Source organism: Larus michahellis, chromosome 8 (assembly GCF_964199755.1).
Source record: "Larus michahellis chromosome 8, bLarMic1.1, whole genome shotgun sequence".
NCBI classification, from domain to species: domain Eukaryota; kingdom Metazoa; phylum Chordata; class Aves; order Charadriiformes; family Laridae; genus Larus; species Larus michahellis.
This window is the reverse complement of record NC_133903.1, coordinates 30566037-30586993: the sequence shown is the minus strand read 5'-3', so window position 1 is coordinate 30586993 and position 20957 is coordinate 30566037. Positions and strand designations below refer to the sequence as shown.

The window sequence follows — 20957 nt, the reverse complement described above, 5'->3', positions numbered from 1 at the left end:
TCTTACAACACTGAAGTTACCTTAAAGCTTTCTCAACTAGTATAGATTATGCTCAGACCTGCTTTGTATTCTGCGCCAGACATGTACATAAATTCTAGCTTGAGAATTTCGTTAAAATGATGGGTAACAAGAATTTGTGGATATTGATGATAAGTTACAACATGAATGTGATGCCACAGAAGTGAAACACAATTGTTTGTTCACTCTCTGCACTGGCCTGTGTTTTCATGCTTGCCCTGTAAGGAAAAGCGTTAGACATTCACATTGAAACAATAAGGGAGGTTCTCAGTGAGAACAAAAACTTACTGTAGTTAAGTAAGCAGCACAATGAGCTGCTGTGAGCCTCCCATAGAAAGATTAGGCTTTCCCAACAGAAGTGAGAGAATGATGTATTACATTGTCAGAAAAACTGCCTTTTTAAAAGAGGCAGGCCAAGTTAAAGGTAGAAGTAAACTGTTAAAAAGCATGAACTGGCTACATGATTGAAGTAACCTCAGTCAAATAAATGTATCCAACCGAAAAAATACTTCATTTCTCCTGGGAAATCATCCCAGAGGATCACTGTGAGGCTATCTGGGTTTATGGGGCTGCTGTCAGAATTGCTTGTTCTCCGTATTCTTTGGAATAATGCAGCTTGAGAGGATGCTAGAAGGGTCCCTGATTTCCTATGGCTTTTAGTGTCTATGCTAAAGTCCATTAAAAGAAGTTAGAGGTTCCAGTTTTAATGAGACTTGAGAAGTCAGATTGGTTTTTGGATGTAAACAGAGTACTTCAATACTTCAATGAATCAGCCAGTTGTCTTTTACAGTTTATGAATGAGAGAGACGAGTTTGTGTTACAGTATGATGTTCAAATGTCAAGTCTGCTTGTATCTAATTATAGGGTGCCTGAAGGGAAAGCAATATATTTGTGTATCCATACCCAGGAAAAAAGAAGAGTTTTATCACTGGACATAAATTGAGGAAACATTGGTAGTATTATAGTATACTGTAGACTAAGTATCTTTATAGCATATGTTGTACATCATAATTCAGCATAATATCAACTCTACACCATGTGAATAGTACACTTCATAGCTTAAGATTAAGTAAACAGCTATACTTCACAATTTATCTTTTACTTTGAAAGAATATAAGAATAAAACAACAACAAAGTAAATGCAGCAGTGCAGATATTTTTCTTCTGTCACGTGTAGCCGAATAAGCATTTATTTCCTAGCAGCAAAACTATTTTATTTCCGGCCTCTCAAAACAAGAATACTGAAAATATGTTCTTAGAGTTGTCAAATATCAACAAAAGACTACAACCTTAGGCTATCACTTTTGGCTGAAATTTTTTTATACCTAGTTTTCTCTAGTTTTTAGGGTTTTATTGAGGGGACAGGAAAACAAAAACAGAACTCTTTCATAGGAAAAGAAAGAGAAGGGGGAAGATAGTGCCTCATCAATTCTAACATCAACAGAACAGTTTAGCAGATTAGTAATAATGTTTGTCTACTGCCTGATTTCTCCTGTCTACTTTAAACCTTAAACGCTTGCATGCCAGAAGAAACCTTTTTAAATTTTCAACCTTTCTCTTTAATTTACCATTGAATTATTGCCATTAGTTTGAAGGCTGTGTTTGAATTTTTGATAGAACTTTGATTCAAGAAATCGTGGATAAGAATCTCTTTCCATGTGCATGTAAATTATTCTCTGTGCTTCATCAAAACAAGACTGTGTTGGCTCTTGAATATTCCTTATGATCGCTTTCCTCGCAGGGCTGTCAATGTTAATCTGCAACACAAAATAACATTACTAAAGTGTTACTGCGAATAAGGGATAAGGAAGACTGAATTTGGGGGACGTGTACAGCATGCCTTTTATTTATATCTTTTTATATACCCTCTAATCTAAAATCAGCACCTAAGCAAAAACATTGATTCTAGCAGAGTGGATTTCTCCTTATAATACCAGAAAACGCTATCTTATTAGTTGACCAATTTGCTTCTCTGTTGGTGTCTGATTTAGTAAGAGGTATGTTAGTGGCTGAATGGGGAGCTTGCTCCCTTGGGGACAGGAAGCCTGGAAGACTGGGAGGTGCCTGAATTTCCCAGTCTGCCCCACATCCTTAATGGAAAAGCCAGTTTAATCCTGACTGTTGTCATCAGTGTAGGTCAGCAGCAGTGGTAAAGTCATTACTGCTGGGGCCATATGTAGAATTCTGAGTTGCACCTCTTTAAATGCTGCTGAAATTCGAATATAAACTGTGTTTAAAATCCTCATGAGCATCTACCTTTTTAAAGTGGTGTTAATAGTGATATATTAGTGACTATCAAGCCACTAATATAGTTGTGTGGTTATTAGTCACTCTCAAGAAAACATAACATCAATGTGTTCTGAAAACCTAGAAACCAGACAGCCAATAGTAAGATTCAAATATGTATTATTTTAGAAAAAAATTTACACAGTTTATTTTTAACTGTCCTGATTTAAGCTCTTACTCTTGATTAATGAATTTGTGGTTGGCAATACTGACACTTCTCTTTGGAAATGCAAATGTCTTGCTGAGTTTCCTATAGCTGCATATGCTAAAAATAAAGTAAATCAGAAAAACACAGAAAATGCATTGTCTTTCCAGTTGGCATTTAAAACCCACAGGGAGAACTTTCAAATTTCCTCAAGTTTTGGATTAGTGGGAGTGGTTTAGTCATTTAAAGCAGCAACTGCTCTCGGCCAACATTTGGGAATCCAGCTGAGTTGGTTTTGGCTTGCCCTTCAGTGTCAACAGGGAGGCTGTATTTTGAGACTCTATAATAGTTTTATTGTTATGCATAAACCAGAATATAATCTAGCCTGATTTTTCACTTATGTCAGCCTGCCAGGGGCAGCATCAGTAAAAGGCACTATTAGCTTATTTTTGTAAGGAGACTAATAAGTGGCAATAGTTAAAGGTCATAGAGCATGACTGGCTGAGCAGAAATGACTCTTTTTTTTGTATGGCCACTTGGCAGGAAAAAAAAATGACTCTCATATTTTATATACAAATCTGTTCTTTTCTTCCTAAATCTCATGCTGCTGGAAGCAGAAAACAATTAATCTGTCTTGAAACCTTTCTTCTAGCCCGTTTTGCAAAGGGGACAGCACTAGGTGTTTTTTCTTTGTTCATTTATATTTACTCTTTAAAAGACCAGAATAATACATGTAGCAATGGCATAATTCAAAATCTATTGAAATGATCTCATTGGCCTCCGATTCAGATGCTAAAAATAATAGAACAGATCCAAGAACTTGATTCTTAATCTAGTTGTGCCTTCTGCTTGTATCCTTGGCAGATATAGTTGAAAGATTTGCCTATAGAGGTGACGGTAGGTTTTAAAATTCTGGCTGCAAGACAGTTTGGGGAAGATGAATAGCAACAGTTTTCAATCCTTCTAATAGAAGAACTGCTAGGCATTTGTTGTTGTTTTTGTTAGCTACATTACACATCAGGCATTTCTATTAGAGGAAATAAAGTATCGTATGTCACCTCCTCGGGAGCTTGGGGTTGAATGTAACTTGTAAAAAGCTTCCTGGCCATGGAATTCCTTTTCCTCTGTGATGTGATCTTCTTATAAGCTTCACAAGCAAGCCAGAATTCTATGTTTTCATCGCTGTGCTCTGTCTTCAAGTAGGTCTTGTAGATCATAGGCCCATCTGTAAATGTTTCAGAAGCCAATTTTATATACTATGTATATATGCATTACATTTAGAGTCCTTTGAAGGCAATAGGGACACTTACAAGGCAGTATAATTCTGGATTGTACACCAATAAATATTCTTATTAGATTACGTGAAAGTGGGGAATTAAACACACTAACTCAGCCCAGAGCCCTGCACTTCACCATTGCATTTTCCTGCGTGAGCAGAGCTCCCTCTAACCTCAGTGGCATTTCACTGTGCAGGGACAGAGCACTGAAAACTTTGTTCTTCCTGATCTCTGAGAACACTATCAAACGTATCCGAAGACTGACAAGTATTTTTAAATTCCAATTCTAGTTTTGTACATGAGATATCTAAGTATTATCAAATAATCATATTCTGAGTTAAAAAAAAAAAACCTTTTCTTGGTGTATGAATTTGTGGGGAAAGCAATTAGCAAAAAAGAAAATAACTTTTTTTCCTGCTGCTGTAATTGAGTGAAGTAAAGCAGTTAAAAGAATACTCTGTTCAGCAAATAAGTGGTTCTGCACCTGAGGATGTCTTTGAAACACCTGGCAATGGAGTTTGACAGTAGCTATCAGTGGGATCTTGGCAGAGATTAAATTCCTGAGGCTGCCTTTTGTCATTAGACTTGTTTTGTACAGGATTAGGTGACAGAATTGCTAAAATGCCTGTAGCCAGGAGAACGTTTATGAGGCTTCACTCAGTGATGGCACTTAAGCAGGAATGGTGCTTGGAGTTGTGAAATGTACTTGAGAAGCAAATACTTTACCTACCTCTCATCAAGAGCTGTAAATCCGTTGGCTTTAGAGTTTCCAGCTTTTCATGTGAGTACATCCTTGCATTTTCTGATGTCATTAAACATTTAAATGAATTCAAAATTAATGAATAGTGTTATCTAAATGCAGTCAACAAGGTATTTTAAGAAGGGCATTGTACAAGTACTGCTGGAAGATACAAGCGTTTTATTTACAGCAAGCTTTCCTGCTGGTGCAGCGGGCTGGGCTTTCGTGTTTCTAAAGACACTGAGCACTGCCTATCGTCTGTCAGTAATGGTGATCGCGTGCATGCCTGCTCTTTGTGCTGTAGTTTTGGCCCTCTTGCATGTTTTCTGTTGTGCACTTTCTCCCTGTGCTTTCCCTGCAAACAGTAACATAGTAAAAATTTTAACGGCAAAATCTTTTTCTTTATAGTTGTTACAAATTCTCTCTGTTAACCTTCTTGCTTCTTGTAGTTTGTCTGTAGTTTGAAAATAATGCCAGTCCTTAGGAATAGTTTTTAGAGGTTTGTGCTGTGGTGTAACTCTATATGTGACTTTCTCATCAATATTTTTAAAAAAGTAATTCAGCAGTGATGTTCCAGATTGCTGGCCATAAGAGAAATGTGCGAGAGGTCTGAGCCCTGAATGGGGCAGAGGGATGTTGCAGTAGGAAAGTTCAGATTTGCCATTCCAGCTACAGTTCTTCCCATACCTGAGATAAGAGTCTGAGTTCCATGGCATTACATTGTATCAAGGTACCACCAGCTATGGTGTCTTTCCCATACATAGGTTTCCCCAATTCAACTTTCTGTTAACTTTCTTCTAATATATATTGCTATAGAGTGCTCTAAGCGGTGATATGGCAGATAAACCTGCCTTTATCACATATCTTTAAAAGAATCATATGTGCTTGCAGATAAGGCAAGTTTGGGAAAGCATTTACATCATGCCATGTTTATTTTCAGTGTGATGTATGGCAAGCATGTAGCACAAAGTTGCTTTTCATTAGTTGCACATAAAACAGCATATGTTATACTGCATGACATTGATTTTGCTTCATGGGAACTCTTTTCAGTAATACATCTGGGTTACAAACATACAATTACTTACATTTACTTGTCATCAGCTTTTCAAAAGACTGGGACCACTGTAGCACTTCCTCTAAAGAAATCCTTTAAAAAAAAAAAAAGCCCAACCAACAGACAAACAGGAGGAGATTATTGTAGGATTAGCTGTGGTTCAAAGCATAAAAAAAAAAATAAAGAAAATTACATTATTGAAAAATCTGTCCCCTAATTTAAGAGAGATCTGTGTGAAATTTACATTTAAAAAGGTTTTTCTGTGTGTCCTAGACCTTCTGCTTACTATGCTGAAGCAAATATTCTTCTTGCTATAACAATACAGTTCCCTCTCAAGGTACTTCCATGTAATTCCTTTGGAAATGGAATTCATTTACTTAAATTGTGCTTAGGAGAAGCACAAGGAAAGTAATAACTTCCTACTTCCTAGATAACAACTTCTTTGGGACAGGAATCATATAGCTTATGAAATGTTGATGTTTTTATTTAGTAGTAAAGTCTTTGAGAGCTAAAGATCTTATTGTAATATTTATAGGCCTTTAAAATCTAAGTTAACTTATCATACGAGAGATGAATGTAAACTCTGAACATAAGCTAAATGATGAAAGATTAATCTCTCTGTAGTTGTTTGCAATGCAGAATGACACATTATTACTAATCTAGACAGTTCTTGTAGGTGACTAAAATCAGATCTATCTTTGATGTTTGCTATTCTTAAGCAATAATTTCATAAGCTTGGAGGAGTCTCCTGCCTGATTCTGGGAAAGAGTGTGGAAGTAGCGAGGTGAGAGACTAAACAATTTAAGGAAAAACAAATGTTTGAGGGCCAATAGCTCCATTTAAGTGGATATAGCTCCATTTACACCAACTGATTTTTTAAGCTTTGCAGTTACAGGGCATCAATGCTGGTAACTTGGAAAAATTGCTTATGCTTATTTTAGTAGAGGAAAACATAAGGGGTGTATTCCAGTGGGCGCTTTCCATTATGCATCAGCCAAACATGGGAGGAGATCCCTTCTCATCAAGTATTTTGTTTTCATAGGAGTCACAATTTGACAACAGCTACTTAGTATAACAGAACTCTTTCTTTTTTTTAATTTAAATTGAAACCAAAATTAGCTTTTGTATGAGTGCTGCATGATGCTTCATAGATTTCTGTTGCACAACACCCATTAGTAACTTTGTAGCTTTTTTAATTGGTGATCACCTTATTTTTAGCTTGATATAATTCTCTTTCTCTGAAAGAGTACGTGCTGTGACACTGATTACTTTATCAGGCTTTCCTAATCAGTCTGACGTGATCAGAGAAATATATAGTAATAGAAATTTTACCACTATCAAACTGTGTTGTCAATAACTCTCTAGTAACTCTTGCCAGTAAAAGATACTTTTTTTCCTTTTCATGAGCTACTGGCCTTCTCTCTGTATGAACTCATAAAGCGTGTCGTTATGGAGAAGGAGAATCTCTAGTCCTTTGAATGCTTTTTTTTCTTTAAGCGCTGCTTCTGAGTCATATTCACTGTTACTGACGCAGTTAACTTTTCACCTCTGTCAGCAACAGCATTTGTATATAGAACAAGTGACAATCTTGTCTGTCTCACTGAACATCATCAGTATGACCACCTTATTTCCATTTCTGATTATTTGTCTTTAGCATTAATATGTGAAGCAGAAAGAATGCTGTCTGATGGGGCAGCTGACACAGAGGAAAACCTTTTCACCTTCTTTCTTTCCTTTTAAAATCATGAAAATATGAAAGGCAGTAAGGGAAATGTGAACATGGGCTATTAAGATCTGTATTAATGCCACTTTTATAGCTTCTGTGCTGACAGTAAACTTTGTGCTTAACTGATTTGCAATGTGACGGAATTTGCTGAAGAACATATATTACACTGAAAAAAAAAATTGAATATTCTCCAAAAATAACCAAGGCTTTATAGCTGGGACTCCAAAGTTTAAATTGGAAAATGCTGTTGTAGTGTCCTGTGGGAGGGGCTTCTGTGGCCACTACTGTGTGGGAGAGAAGTCCTTGTCCAGGAGGCACTTTTGGAAATACTCTCTGTCTTTCTGCCACTTAACCTCACCCAAACGGCAGTTTCAGGTGTCATCAGACACACCTCAGTATTACTTTGAAGGACATATTTTTCTCTAATCAATAAATCAATACCATGTATGATCTGATACCAGTTGGCAGGCATGTTAGATGGAAGCATTTCATGTCCCCGAGGCAACATGCTGGCCAAAGTTCTAGGTATGTTTGGCTTCCACTGAGGTTGGTGGCAGCTGAGGATTTGCAGGAAGCACTTGGCCATGTCCCTTATCCATCACGCTTGTATGCAACATCTGCCAACAGTCTGAATTCTTTTAAAGGATTGACCCAAAACATTGGGTTTAGAAATTCTTCATAGGCCCAAATCTGGACTTAATCCAGGGATTAGTTTAGGCCTATGCCTAGGTAATATAAATATTCCCACTGGGATATACCCTCCTTCCACTACAGAAATGCCAGTTTACACTTCATGTACTGTAAAGGAATTGGCTGTATGAAGGTGGTCAGCTGGGGCAGTTGTGAAGGTGTTGCACTATTTTGCATTATCTTAAGCTTGCAAAGAAAACGTCCACTGTGAATTTTGAGATTTTTGTTTCTCCTACTCAGACAGCTGCATGTACTGCAGAACATAAGAATCTTATCATTACTTACTTAGAACTGATCCCGTTTTCTTCTGCTCTGCATATCTTGCAAAGCCAGCAAGTATTTGGACTCATTCTCCTAAACATGGAAAATATGTGAGTTTTAAACCTGCTGTGCTCAGTTCTGGCTATCTTAAATTCCACTTATAATTCAGTTTCCATATAGCAGTGCTACCAGTTCTAGCAGGATTCTTATTTTATGCATCTAATCTTTGAGTCATGGCTGAAGAACTAGACCAAAACACATTTTTGTAACATGCAAGAACTTAAAAAAAAAAAAAAAAAAAAAAATTAAAAAAAAAATCAAACCACCCAATGGATAATCTCTTAGGGAAAAACCAAAGTGTTATAGTTCTCCCTCTTTGCGTCTTCAATTGTGGAAAGAAATTACATGTTTGAGCCTGACCCAAAGCAGAAGGAAAGCATGAATCTTTTTCCCTGAAAGTTCAGAGTGACCTGGATCAGGGATGAGAGCTCAATGTGAACTGGACAATGCTGTGTAGCTTGTTAAGTGTCTGAGATTAACATTGATATTTGTCCAGCAAATATGTCAAAGTCAATAAAAATTAGTATTAAACTTGCTTTTGTATAGAGATGATATCCATAAGAAAGCATATAATTTTTATTAGGACTGAGGCAGTCAAGAATGATTGTCTAAAAAAACAAAATTTACCAAAAAAAAAAGTTGTGACCTGAAATACATTTATTTCTTCTCCTTCAACTTTCAAGAGATGCCAGATTCTTTCCAAACTTTACATGGGACAGTGGGTAATTTTGTATAGACCTGTCTGAAATCAAAACAATAGTCTTATACATTATTTATCTGAACTCACTTTTTTTTTAAGGTGTGGGTTTGACTGGCACATACTACTCCTGCAACCAATTTTTCCTTCAATAAAACACAGAACAAGGCTGTATCTCCCAGCATTTTGAAACTGTGAAATGATTGCATTTACCTTTTAGTCTTATTTTCCTTGTTTCCCCGACATCTATATCCAAATCTACATTATATAAGAGTCTTACCCGATAGACTCCCTACAGGATATAGAAACTTCCTAACTCTGCCTAACTTCTATACTGCAACTTCTGCTGCTTATGCTCCCTGCAGCCCTGTAGTATTGCCAGTGGCCATCACCTGTTTCCTACTTTTGTGGAGTTCTCTGAACTGCAGTCTGTTTGGTCTCTGTATGACTTCCTCTACGCTTACCTATTCATTTCACTAGTATTTACTCATCTCACCCTCTGCCTAAAAGCAATCTTTTAAAACTGCACAATACTCTATATTTAAGATAAAGTTATACATTTAAATTCTGGCATATGGTTATTGCTTATCACCTTATTTTAGACTATTTTACCCAAAGCTCTCTATTTTAGGTGTTTTCATGTTGCAATCATTAGTACTCTATTCACTGAAATATAAACAAAATACAGTCTTTGTGGCTTTTTTGAAACTTGAACAAGCTTATGGCGTTGCCTACTATACAGAAATGCTCAAGAAACATTAGATAAAGCAATATTAAGTAATGTGGTTCAACTACTTCCATCTAAATTCAGTGCCAACCAGTAATTTTTTTTTCTTCAAGTGCTTGCTTCATGAAGCCACATTTGTATAAGGAAATGATATTGTTCTGAGGAACCATTTTAACTTGAGCTACAGGCTTTAAACAAATATTGTTCCCCAGAGCTCGCTGAGTACGCACATTTGCCAAGCATACATCCAGGGCTTCGTGGTTCTCTCTCTTCTTTTTATATTAGAAACACTTCCTAATAGGCGGAGGGACAGAGTATTCTGATCTTATCTTTTTCAGTGCTTCTTTGGAATGTCCTCTTTCCACTGAAGCATAGTCTATGCTTCATTAGTCTAACGTTGCTTGTTTCTGCCGGCAATAGTCTTAGACCTAAACTAAGATGGGAATTGTAGGCAGAGCTACAACATGCCCTTGAGCAATTTGTGTCAGTTTTGAATTGGTTAATCTTCACAAGTGCAGCCTGTGACTTTACCTACATTAGGGCCCCACCTGTTGAAAATGGTAGCCCATCCACATCTTAACTACTTAATACAGCTTTGCAGTGTTCAGTTAAGTATATTTGGATCATGGGAGCTGTTTTCACCTGATACATATAAACAACATGTAGTATCCTTTTTGTTTGCTCATTATAAGGTTTTATTGCAACAAGGCCACAAGTTCTTTAACATGTAGGTTCTGTGTTTCCTGAAGGTCTTGTAATGAAGAAGAAAGTCGCATGGTTACAACACTTTCAGAGAAGGAATTGCCTGTCTGATAATACATGAATCTAAGTCCTTAAGTTATTCACATCTGTAAAAGGTATAAGCAGTACTGATCTGGAAATGACTGTTTAACTGGTATTATATCTTATATTGGAAAAATATTAGGAAAACTGCTTTGGTAGATCAAAGAACAAGATCTTTTTGTTTTTTGAACTACAACATACACTTAGATTTTTCAGCTCACTGATACTGTGCAAGTGACTCTGTAAACTACCTAATGTTACAGTTTTTAGGACATAGCGTAGGTTTCAGCAGAGCCTTCAGAGAGAAACCACTATATAAAAGTTCTTATTCATTGACTTCTGTAGTGTCCCTCAACTTAGTTTGTACTGAGAGTATTACACAAAATATTCATATATAAATAGGGATAAAGTTGTTTATACATCATAAACATTTCTAAAATGAATGCCTTTGGTATTCTGAGATAACTTTACGTGCTAAGAGAAAAAGAGGTGTTTCCCTGCCTTTGATATACCTTTCTATTAATATTTCAAAACACAAAACCTCATACTTACCGCAGCTCTTCTTGGATCATTTCCCTTGGTTAAAGTTTCATTTAGTAGTTGCATTTGTAGGGATAACTTTCAAAAATTCCTTGACCTGTTTTTTTTCTTCATTATTTTCTTTTAGTGTAGAAGATCTTGCTACCCTTTGGCTGTGCCTGTGTTGCTCGTGTTAGTGCCCGACTCCTTTCTTACAGATACTGTAGGCAAACAGTGGCTGTGGTTTCTATCACAAAAGTTCAGCTGGACTCTGGTGCACCACTAATAGAGGCTGTTTGCTCTGAAATTATCTTGACATCTCTACTGATCAGCTGTAATGAAATGAAGCTGTGTCTTACTTCATTGAAATCTTGCATGTATTGTACAAGTTTTGTGACTAATATTTTCCATCCCTTTATCAAAGTTCTTTATATAAGATCTACAGTCCATGTTGAAACAATACGAAAGGCAAAAGTACCCTTGCACTAACACCAAGTTTCATCCTCTTGCATGCAGCATTATAAAGGAAGTACTTTGGATTCCTGTGAGAGCGCCTATATTTTCTGCTCTGACCCATTACTGTGAGGCTTGTATGTGCTTCTAACTGGTCAACTTGTTATTGCACACCATCTGAGTGATGTTAGAGCAGAACATTCTTTAAACTTGTATGAAGTCCTCTGTCATTTTTCTCATAGCCATTGCCCAGGTTATGGACTTATTTAAATTGAGACTCAAGTTATTTACATTTCACTTATTCTTCTCTATGTGTTTCAAAGCAGCCATGCAGTGCAATAGCACTGAAGTCGCTCTGTTCATGGCAGCGGTAGACTCATTTGTACTGATACTGGGGCTCTGGGAGTAAGCACTCACTCAACTAGTTGTTGTAAGCTAGTCATGGGGAGCGGGAGGGAGGGAATCTTTCTAGAGGGCTTTCTGGCCTTTCTGGGGGCAGTTGTAAGTTGTGCTCTCTGGGGATTTGCCAATGTCTACAAGACACAGACTGACTGTCAGGAGGGAAAGGTTGCTCTTCTCCCTGCTCCATCTGACAGCCTAGCTTTGTGCAGTGTGCAAGACTACTTTCAATCCTATCTCTCTAGTTTGACTCATCTTTCTTTTTCTCTTACAATGCTTCCCTGGCAAAACATGAACTGCGCACTACTTGAACTGAAATTGAAGTTTGAGCATACAGTAATACAGTACGCTCATTTATTTTATTGCAGCTCACCCTGCTGGTATACAGGCCTACTGTAGAAGGATGTGCATCCATTTTCCAATAGTCATCACTCTTCTAGGGAGGAAACGTGTGGTGTGCACACCTATAGCAGAACCTGGTATCTGAGCAGGGCAGCGTAAGAGCCTGCCTGCAGGGAACTCACTATGGGACCTGGCTTGTGCTTATGGAAAAGGAGGGGCAAATATCACAATGTGATCCATTTTCTATGGATTACTATTTCATTAAAATCTTCTTTTGTATTCTTCACACCTTCACACAGGGTTTTAGAGTATTTTCTTCCATTTCTATACTAGGAATGGGCAGGGGCAAGTATCTATGTAATCAAGCGCGTGTTTCCATACCATGGATACCCTGTGACTGCTCTCTGCAGTAGTATAATTCATCAGCATATACACAATAAATGTGCATGACAGCACGGGGGCTGGAAGTAGATGATCTTTAAGGTCCTTTCCAACCCGAACCATTCTATGATTATTCAAATAATCACAACACTGAGATGATCCAGCTTTCTCACGTGCCTTCTCAACAATAATACTTCTAAAGCCTGCACATACAGGCAGTTATATACTAAAAGGAGGGAAGTGATTTTGGCCTGAACTTGACAAGCTAAAAATGGCTATAAAAAATCTTACTTGTAGAACCACTTAAATTAAAAAACAAAAACACTATATGAATAAATATGACTCTAGAAAAGTTACATAATGAAAATCCCAATTATGTTGGTAGTTTCCACTACTGATTTGAACCAGTATTTAACTATTTAATTTACTTATATTTTGTAAAAACCTTGTGTGTATATGTGTTCTGCAAATGCAAGTTCTTTTGCAAAAGGTTAAATATATCTTCTTTTTGCATTAAATTTTATTTGCATTAAAAGTAGCTTATCTAAAATCTTAGTATTAAAATGAATGATAATGAACTATTTAGGGCTTTTATTCTATCATCAACCGATGTTCATTATCAGGATGCTGTATATGGGATCATATCTTTGTAAATTGTGCAGTGACTGAGTATCAGTAACCTGTGACTTTGTGTTCAAATATTTTCGTTTACATACTACAGACACTAAAAAATACTGTAATATTGCTTTAGATTGAAATAAACTTGGTTTGGTGGGGTTTTTTTCCCCCATAAGTTTGTTTTTATTATTAAGCTGAAGAAAATGCTTCTCCAAACACTCTCTTGACTTGTACAGTGAGAAGACATTTAGGTGCAGGATTTGTTGCTTGTTTCATGTCTGCAGTTTTCTTGTATCCTTGACCATGCTCTAAAGCACCATTTGAAATTCAATGGGTATCTGCAGGCAGTTAGGATTACCTGAGTGCCTTAGCAGCCTTAGCATTGTAGTTGACTTTCCTGGCAAATCTGTCCTTGGATCAGTGCAGAGGAACTGTAGAACCAGAGAATCTGACTGTCTGGGAAGCTCTCAAAGACTGAGGGACGCTGAAAGGCTATGGATTTGTCCCTGCCTGCCATCATCATGCCCCCCAGCCACTGTGAGGACTCTTATCTTCTCTCTTACAACAAGGACTGCTACCATTCAAGCTTGTTGCTAGTTCATTAAACTTGTTGCAAATGCCATTTTACAACTTGTTTCTGAGTCAGCTGCTTTCCACTATCGTTCTTTCATAGTTTGATACCCAGAACATTACCCTTCTACTTCCCTTTCCAGAATACTTAAAGCACAAAGGAGCGGAAGGTTTACTCATTAACCAGGTATGCTGCTTCACTGAGGAAGTACATGATTGAACCTAAATCATACCCTTCCTCTTATTATATAAATATTCCACTAGATGTCGTCTGGTATCACAGTGAAGAAGGTATAACTTCTATGTGTGTCAGTTCAAACTGTGGACTCATGAGGGTGGACGTGGGTGCAGGCTGTGGGGAAGCTCTCTCAAGTTTCGTTGTAATGAATGCTCTCCTCTAGCCTGAAAGAGAGCCCTTGCCTAAGTAGGTGAGACACTGAGATTGAACAGGTAACGGAGGCATACCTTGAACAGGCTGCTTAACAAGCCTCTGATATGGCCTGGCTCCTTAGCATTCCTTATGTTGCTACGTGTATGGGTGCAGAACAACTTTAGTGTCGTGATGGCATGCGCTAACAGCAATCAGTTATTGCTTGGTTCATTCAGCAATTGAGCTGGACGTGCTTTTCTGAAAGAAAATTATGAGGAAAACTGAAAAGCTGAAGTATGTGTATGGTTGGACTTGATCTCAAAGGTCCTTTCCAACCATGAAGATTCTATGATTCTATAGAATCAGAAAAAATGGCTATATAATAACAGAGCTACTGATTTTTTTCTGGTCTGTTCTTTGTCTAAGGATTAACTATCAATTGCTAGCTACTTTAGACAATATATGTTGACCATCTTGATTGCAACAACTTTTTCTTATCAGCGAGGATAGTGCTCCCAGATGAGTTCTTGCTCATAGTCTTGTATTTCTCTTTCTGTTTTCCTGTGTTCACTTACCTAGTGGCATCTTTGTTAATTCTCATGCCTTCTCTTTTTCTCTTGCCCTCATATTAATTCTTTCCTATTTGTGTTTCTATTTTAATGCTCTTCTGCTCAATAAAAATCTCACCCACCTACATCTGTTTCACACTAGTGAACATAGAAGTACTGTCTGTCTCACTCTCTGCATTGTACCCATTCTTTCCATCTACCCACATACTCCCTTGCTTGCACACAGCTACCCTTTCTCCTGCAGTACACCCACACACTGGCATTTGTGAACGTAGGAACACTGCTTGCTGGGGCTTGCCTGGTACTCCCATTCCTGATGCTGTGTCTTACAAGAGCATGTAAATAGGAGCACTGAGAATGTGGCTAGAGGTCTAGGGTGAAGCCCAGGAAAAGCAGTAAAATATTAAAAGGCCTTTGTTAAGCTTGAGGAGAGCACAAAGCGGATACTCGGGTCTAGGTGCTACTCATCCTCATTGCTGTTTGAGTGGATGTAGTACAGAAATACCAGATCAACATTCTTGCTTTTCACTTAGTGCAGCCATTGAGGTTTCCAGAGGACAGTCCTGTTTCTCTGGTTGCATCTTACTTGGTGGCTTTGATCAGATTCTGTTGGAAACTTTCTTGGTATATAATTGAAAATAGCCTCAAGAAACATTAGGTTCAGTGTGCAGCAAAGATCTGCTCGCATGGCAACGGAGAACAGTATTCACAGGTTCAGCTCCTTACTTAGGCCACACTGTATGTCCTTAGCTCTCTGTCAGAATCTGTGTACGTGCTTGCAACAAAGCGCAACAGTAAACTTTGTGCAAATGTACTCATTTTGAAGACACCAGTTGTCCATCTTGCAGCTGTTTGTTTACTGTAAAGCTATTGATTACAGTTTGGTCCAAGTTGGTCAGAATATTTTATTATGTTAGTCCAGGACCCCCTGTCCTGCAGATGTTTGTTCCAGCTCACGAGCAGTTCCTGGTTGGACTTTGGGCTTTGTTTGAACATCTTGAGTGTGTTCACTGTTTCCTCAGACTGGCATGAACAAGTATGTTGGCTTGCTCAAACTCATGTCTGATCAAATTCTATTCAACAGCAAGTCTCTTCTCTATCTCTGGTTTCTTGACCTTCATAGTTGACAAACCATTTGCTACAATAAAAGTAGTACAGACTTTTACCATAAGTGGTGTGAAATTCATGGGTTACTAAGTTATTACTATTATGCAAAGAGTGTTTATTTTGTTTTATTTTTAAAGGCTATCCTCTAATAGCAGAAGCCCTCTGACCACAGTAACTTGGAAAAAAAACAAAACAACAAACTCCTTGTGACTCAAGTGATGTTGTTTGTAGGCAGTTGTACTGTCACTTTAGTACTTTGTCTGTATAACATACTTTGAAGAGAAGCATTGCTAATCTGCGTTGTCTCTCCCTGCACACAAGTCTAGAGTGATCCTGAAAGGTTTACATTTCTGCATTTCACTTTTTACTCAAGCTATTTTTAATTTTATTAAGTAAAAAAGACCATGTGAAACCTGGTCACCGAACTAGTTTAGATAACTGCTTTAAGGTTCTGTGGTGCCTAGGCTGTTTGAAGAAACTGATTGGAAGTGCTCAGTAGAGTTTAAATATCTTTGGGATTTTTCAAAAGAGTACTTTCTGGAACTGTTTTGAGAAATGAAGGGGAATGAGCTTATTTCCAAAATAAGCACATTAGTTCTTGCTTGATGTAAAATTCCTTTCTGTCACTAAAACCTTTGAGGCTGTATATATCCAAACAAAGCCAGGGGATAACCTTAACTCCTCTCTGACTTTGTTTCCAAGCATCCAAGACAAATTTAAATCATCCAATGAATATTAAGCAAGAACTTGTTTTGCAATTTCTGCCTGTGTTTAATGACTGAAGACTTAATTTCAAAAGCTTCATTTATAGACATTATGCGCTCTGATACAATCAACCCATGTCTCTGAATGGAAGATAACATCTAATTTTTCCACCTCTTGTCATCTGTTTTTGCTTTTCAAGCTCATTTCACAACCATGAAGGAGATGACATCCGGAAAGCCTGTTCCTTCAAAGTGTGGGCAGGGACGGCTGGCACTTAGGGGTCTAAGGTGATGAATTTGTACTATTCATTACCATTTCAGCTTTTATTTCCTTCCTCCTTCACTGTGTATAATGACAGGATGTCTCTACTAACAGGCTTTCATGGATGGCTTTTTCAGTTTCAATATATGGGAGAGAATGATACTATTATATTACTGTTATACCACATTTTTAGTTCTATATCAGCTAATACTAAAAATATCTATTTCAGGGAATACATTTAGAAAAGGCTTTCCAAATTGGAGAGGTTAAAATTAGTCTTCTAAATGCACATTCAGGGTCTGCTGGACTCTTGAGTCGTCCTATAATGAAAACTCTCTGCCACAGGGAGAAGTTAATTCACTTCAAAAGTATACTTGAAGATGGTACAATGATTTATTTTTTTTTTCCACACTGAAACACTGACAAACAATGAAAATGTTTCCTTCGGGGTAGAACACTTAAAGAAAAGTCTGAGTCACCACCGTCAAAGCTTAAATCTTCTCCATGTACTGCATCCTGTTTTCCTATTCTGATCTGTAGCTGATGACCGATCTGATTCAACAGATTTTTGTAGAGACCATGAATGAACAGCAAATTTCCATTCTCTTAAGGTGTATTTTCACCCAGGGCAAGTCCTGCCTGACCAGTCTAGTGGTGTTCTATGATCTATGACTATATCAGTGGACAAGGGAAGAGCTACGGATGTCATCTATCTGGATTTCTGTAAGGCCTTTGACACAGTCCACCACAAGCTCCTTCTCTCTAAGTTGGAGGAAGATGGATTTGATGGGTGGACTGTTCGGTGGATGAGGAATTGGTTGTTGGATAGTCACATCCAGAGAGTAATGGTCAATGGCTCAGTGTCCAGAAAGAGATCAGTGAGGAGTGGTGCCCCTCAGGGGTCCGTATTGGGACCAGTACTACTTAATATATTCATCAATGACATAGTGGCATCGAGTGCACCCTCAGCAAGTTTGCAGGCAACATCAAGCTGAGCGGTGCAGCTGACTCGCCTGAGGGACAGGATGCCATCCAGAGGGACCTGGACAAGTTGGGCCTGTGTGAACCTCTTGAGGTTCAAGGCCAAGTGCAGGGTCCCGCATCTGGGTCAGGGCAACCCCCAGTATCAATACAGGCTGGGGGGCGAAGGGATTGAGAGCAGCCCTGCCGAGAAGGACTTGGGGGTACTGGTGGATGAAAAGCTGGATGTGAGCCAGCAATGTGCGTTTGCAGTCCAGAAGGCCAATCACATGCTGGGCTGCATCAAAAGAAGTGTGGCCAGCAGCAGGTCAGGGGAGGTGATTCTGCTCCGGTGAGACCCCACATGGAGTACTGTGTCCAGCTCTGGGGTCCCCAGTAGAGGAAAGACATGGGCCTGTTGGAATGGATCCAGAGGAGGGCCACAAAAACGAGCAGGGGGATGGAGCAGCTCTCCATGAAGGCAGGCTGAGAGAGTTGGGGTGGTTCAGCCCAGAGACGAGAAGGCTCTGGGCAGACCTTATAGCAGCCTTCCAGTACATGAAGGGGGTTTATAAGAAAGGTGGGGACAAACTTTTTTTGCAGGGCCTGTAGTGATAGGACAAGGGGTAATGGTTTTAAACTAAAAGAGGTTAGATTTAGACTAGATATAAGGAGGAAAGCTTTTACTCTGAGGGTGGTGAAACACTGGAGCAGGCTGCCCAGAGAGGTGGTAGATGCCCCATCCCTGGAAACATTCAAAGTCAGGTTGGACGGGGCTCTGAGCAACCTGATCTAGTTGAAGATGTCCCTGCTCATTGCAGGGGGGTTGGACTAGATGGCCGTTAAAGGTCCCTTCCAACCCAAATTGTTCTATGTTTTTTTCCAAAAAAGGGAAATCTGAATCTAGTTTAAAAAAAATCAAATAAGCTGTTTGACATATATATTAAATATTTTAATGTGTTGGATGACAGATCTTGATTGTTCTGGAAAGTTTTAACAGTTAACTGGTAATTAACTCAGTCCAGCATATTGTGAAAAAGGACAGTTTCCCCCAGTTGCCCACTAATTTATTTACAATATAGTTAATAGCCTGCATTCACAAGTTTCCCCTTTGAGTATGGGAAGCTTCCAGGGAGGCACACTTTCCGTATTTGATGTGTAACATGTCCCGTTTTGGACAAGTCTGCCATGCTGGGCAGGGCACAACCCACAGCTGTGAAACCAATCTGCAATACTGAGGCTATTTGTGTGTATGGGTGGGGGGAGGAGGAGGTGATTGGGAAATCACAAATAAACTTGATATGGTGAATGCACCTTGTAGATGAACCAAAGCTCACAGAAAATACTGAGCCCTTTATCCTTTTGATCTGTATGTTCTGTTTTTCTGAGTGCAAAGAACCTCCATTTTGGCAATATTTCAAGAAAAGGATTCACTGCAAAATAAGCATTGTATACTGCATTTTGAAAAATAGATTTTGAAGAAATAATAAAACTATTTAATGTGGACTATTTTAAAGCATGTAAATGTTGTTAAGTGTCTTAAAATACTGTAAAAATTGTTTGTTGTGCCATTGAACTATTACTTTATAGCTTCTTCCTTTTATAAAGTAGATTAGTATGGATGGCACTATAAGTTGCCATAAAATACTTCCAGATCTCTTGGACTTTGTTTAAACAACCGGCTTTGTATAGCCCTGCTATAGCAACATATATATAATACTAGGCTTACGACTGCATCCCAGAGGCAGCTCTGAATTTCTTTTTGCTGTTTATTGCTTCGTGAAACATGGAATTGCCAGGGACACTGGAGTGGGCTGGAATATCTCTGGAATTAACAACCTGGGCTCTTTGACTTTGTAGCTGTTTTCAGGTTCCTACTGCAAATGAGGTGAAAGACTTAGAAATGTACCGAGGTTGGGTTGTAAGGAGTGGAATAGTTTCTTTTTTTAAAAAAAAAACAAACCTTTCCTTCTCACACAGTACCAAATCATGAACCAGGAAGAGATGCTTGTGGAGAAGAATGAAAAGTCTCTGCATCTTCCCTCCTCAAATAGTCTGGTCTATACTAACTCTGTAATACAAGTGGTTGGTGTGCTCCCTGAAAGCAGTGTTAGTCTCTTCAGGGGATGAGTTTAGCTTATTTTTAGAGTGCTCTAACCAGCATGCTATAGCGTCACTTTCTCACCCTTTCCGGTTAGGGCAGACCCAGTGACTCTTTGCAGGAGGTCAGGGCACAGGATGCCAGGTCTGTGAATACCAGAGCAGCTGTGGTGATTGCACTTAGTCTTTAGTGAAATGATTTGCTCTGCCTCGTGCAAAGTCACAGGGCAGTGGGCACAGGCGGCAATGTTGGCCATCTCTTGAAGTGAGCAGTGACTGGACTTATGCCATGGTTTTGGGCACTGCAGCAGAGTCTGCCTTCTCCTTTTCATTATATCTGCCTCTGAGACCTATATTGAGTTGGAAACACTTATCCACCCATTACCCCACCCAGCAGTCTCCCTAACAGCAGATGAAATTGCTTCTGACGAACAGTCTCCTCTGGCACCAACAAGCCATTAAAAAAACCCCCTAACCCTAACTAGCCATATTATGAAATATTATTTTATTCAGAAATTTCATACCGGTGTTTGTCTAGATCATGGCAAAATTGTGAAACTGCAGGGGGGAGTAAATGGGACTGGGCCCATACTAATTTAAGGGATTTACAGTCAAAAGAATAATGTTACTTGAAGGCTATGTCTGTTTAGAGGGTAGCAGACATTTCATAGCTCTCTTTTGTGTTCTGTGAGGTTGAAGCTATGGAAACTATGACGTTTGGTCCATGTTAACTGTATCAGATCACGCATGAGAGTGCCTCTTGTGTGGGAGGCATAGTTGTTTTTCCTAATTCACAGGAATTAGACTTATTCCTACCAATCCTGGAAAATTAATTAATGTAAGAGACCCTACTGGAGACTGGTTTACACTGTTTCAGGAGCATTCAAGCTTTGCAATCAGAGGGTCCCTCAGGTATATATATTTAACAAAAGGAAAACAATACTGCGAGACCAGATTCTTTTGCTCTGCATTTACTGGCCTTGAAAGTGGGAAGATGTCATTTGCAGTGGCTTCCAGCTACAACAGTAAGTGATGGTGAAAGTTGTCAGCAACTGCTACTTAGCTATCTATGCTTCTTCCAGCAGAGTTTTGCTTCTAACATTGAAGACTGGGACCTTCAAGGGAGGACAAAATGTCCCC

At 38.7% G+C, this 20957-nt stretch overlaps 1 protein-coding gene and 1 long non-coding RNA gene across 2 annotated transcripts in view; one reads left to right on the top strand and one right to left on the bottom strand.

Annotated features, from left to right (window-relative positions):
- Window positions 1-20957, top strand: part of LOC141747245 (uncharacterized) — a 70495-nt gene that overhangs the window by 19147 nt on the left and 30391 nt on the right. The gene's annotated exons all lie outside the window — the stretch shown is intronic.
- RGS13 (regulator of G protein signaling 13) lies at window positions 960-8892 on the bottom strand. Its single transcript, XM_074597605.1, has 4 exons — window positions 8221-8892; window positions 5551-5612; window positions 3508-3674; window positions 960-1775 (listed from the first exon to the last, which is right to left on the bottom strand). Exons 1-4 carry the CDS (start codon window positions 8295-8297, stop codon window positions 1578-1580), a joined length of 504 nt encoding a protein of 167 aa, XP_074453706.1. The 5' UTR covers window positions 8298-8892; the 3' UTR covers window positions 960-1577.

Bases quoted from the DNA above. Each gene is read 5' to 3' on its own strand.
- RGS13 (XM_074597605.1), bottom strand. From the start codon at position 8,297: ATGTTTAGGAGAATGAGTCCAAATACTTGCTGGCTTTGCAAGATATGC. The intron at 3,675-5,550 runs GTAAGTAATTGT...AAACATTTACAG, and splicing joins AAAGCTGATGACAAGTAAAT to ATGGGCCTATGATCTACAAG. The intron at 1,776-3,507 runs GTGACATACGAT...TTTGTGTTGCAG, and splicing joins AACCCCAAGCTCCCGAGGAG to ATTAACATTGACAGCCCTGC.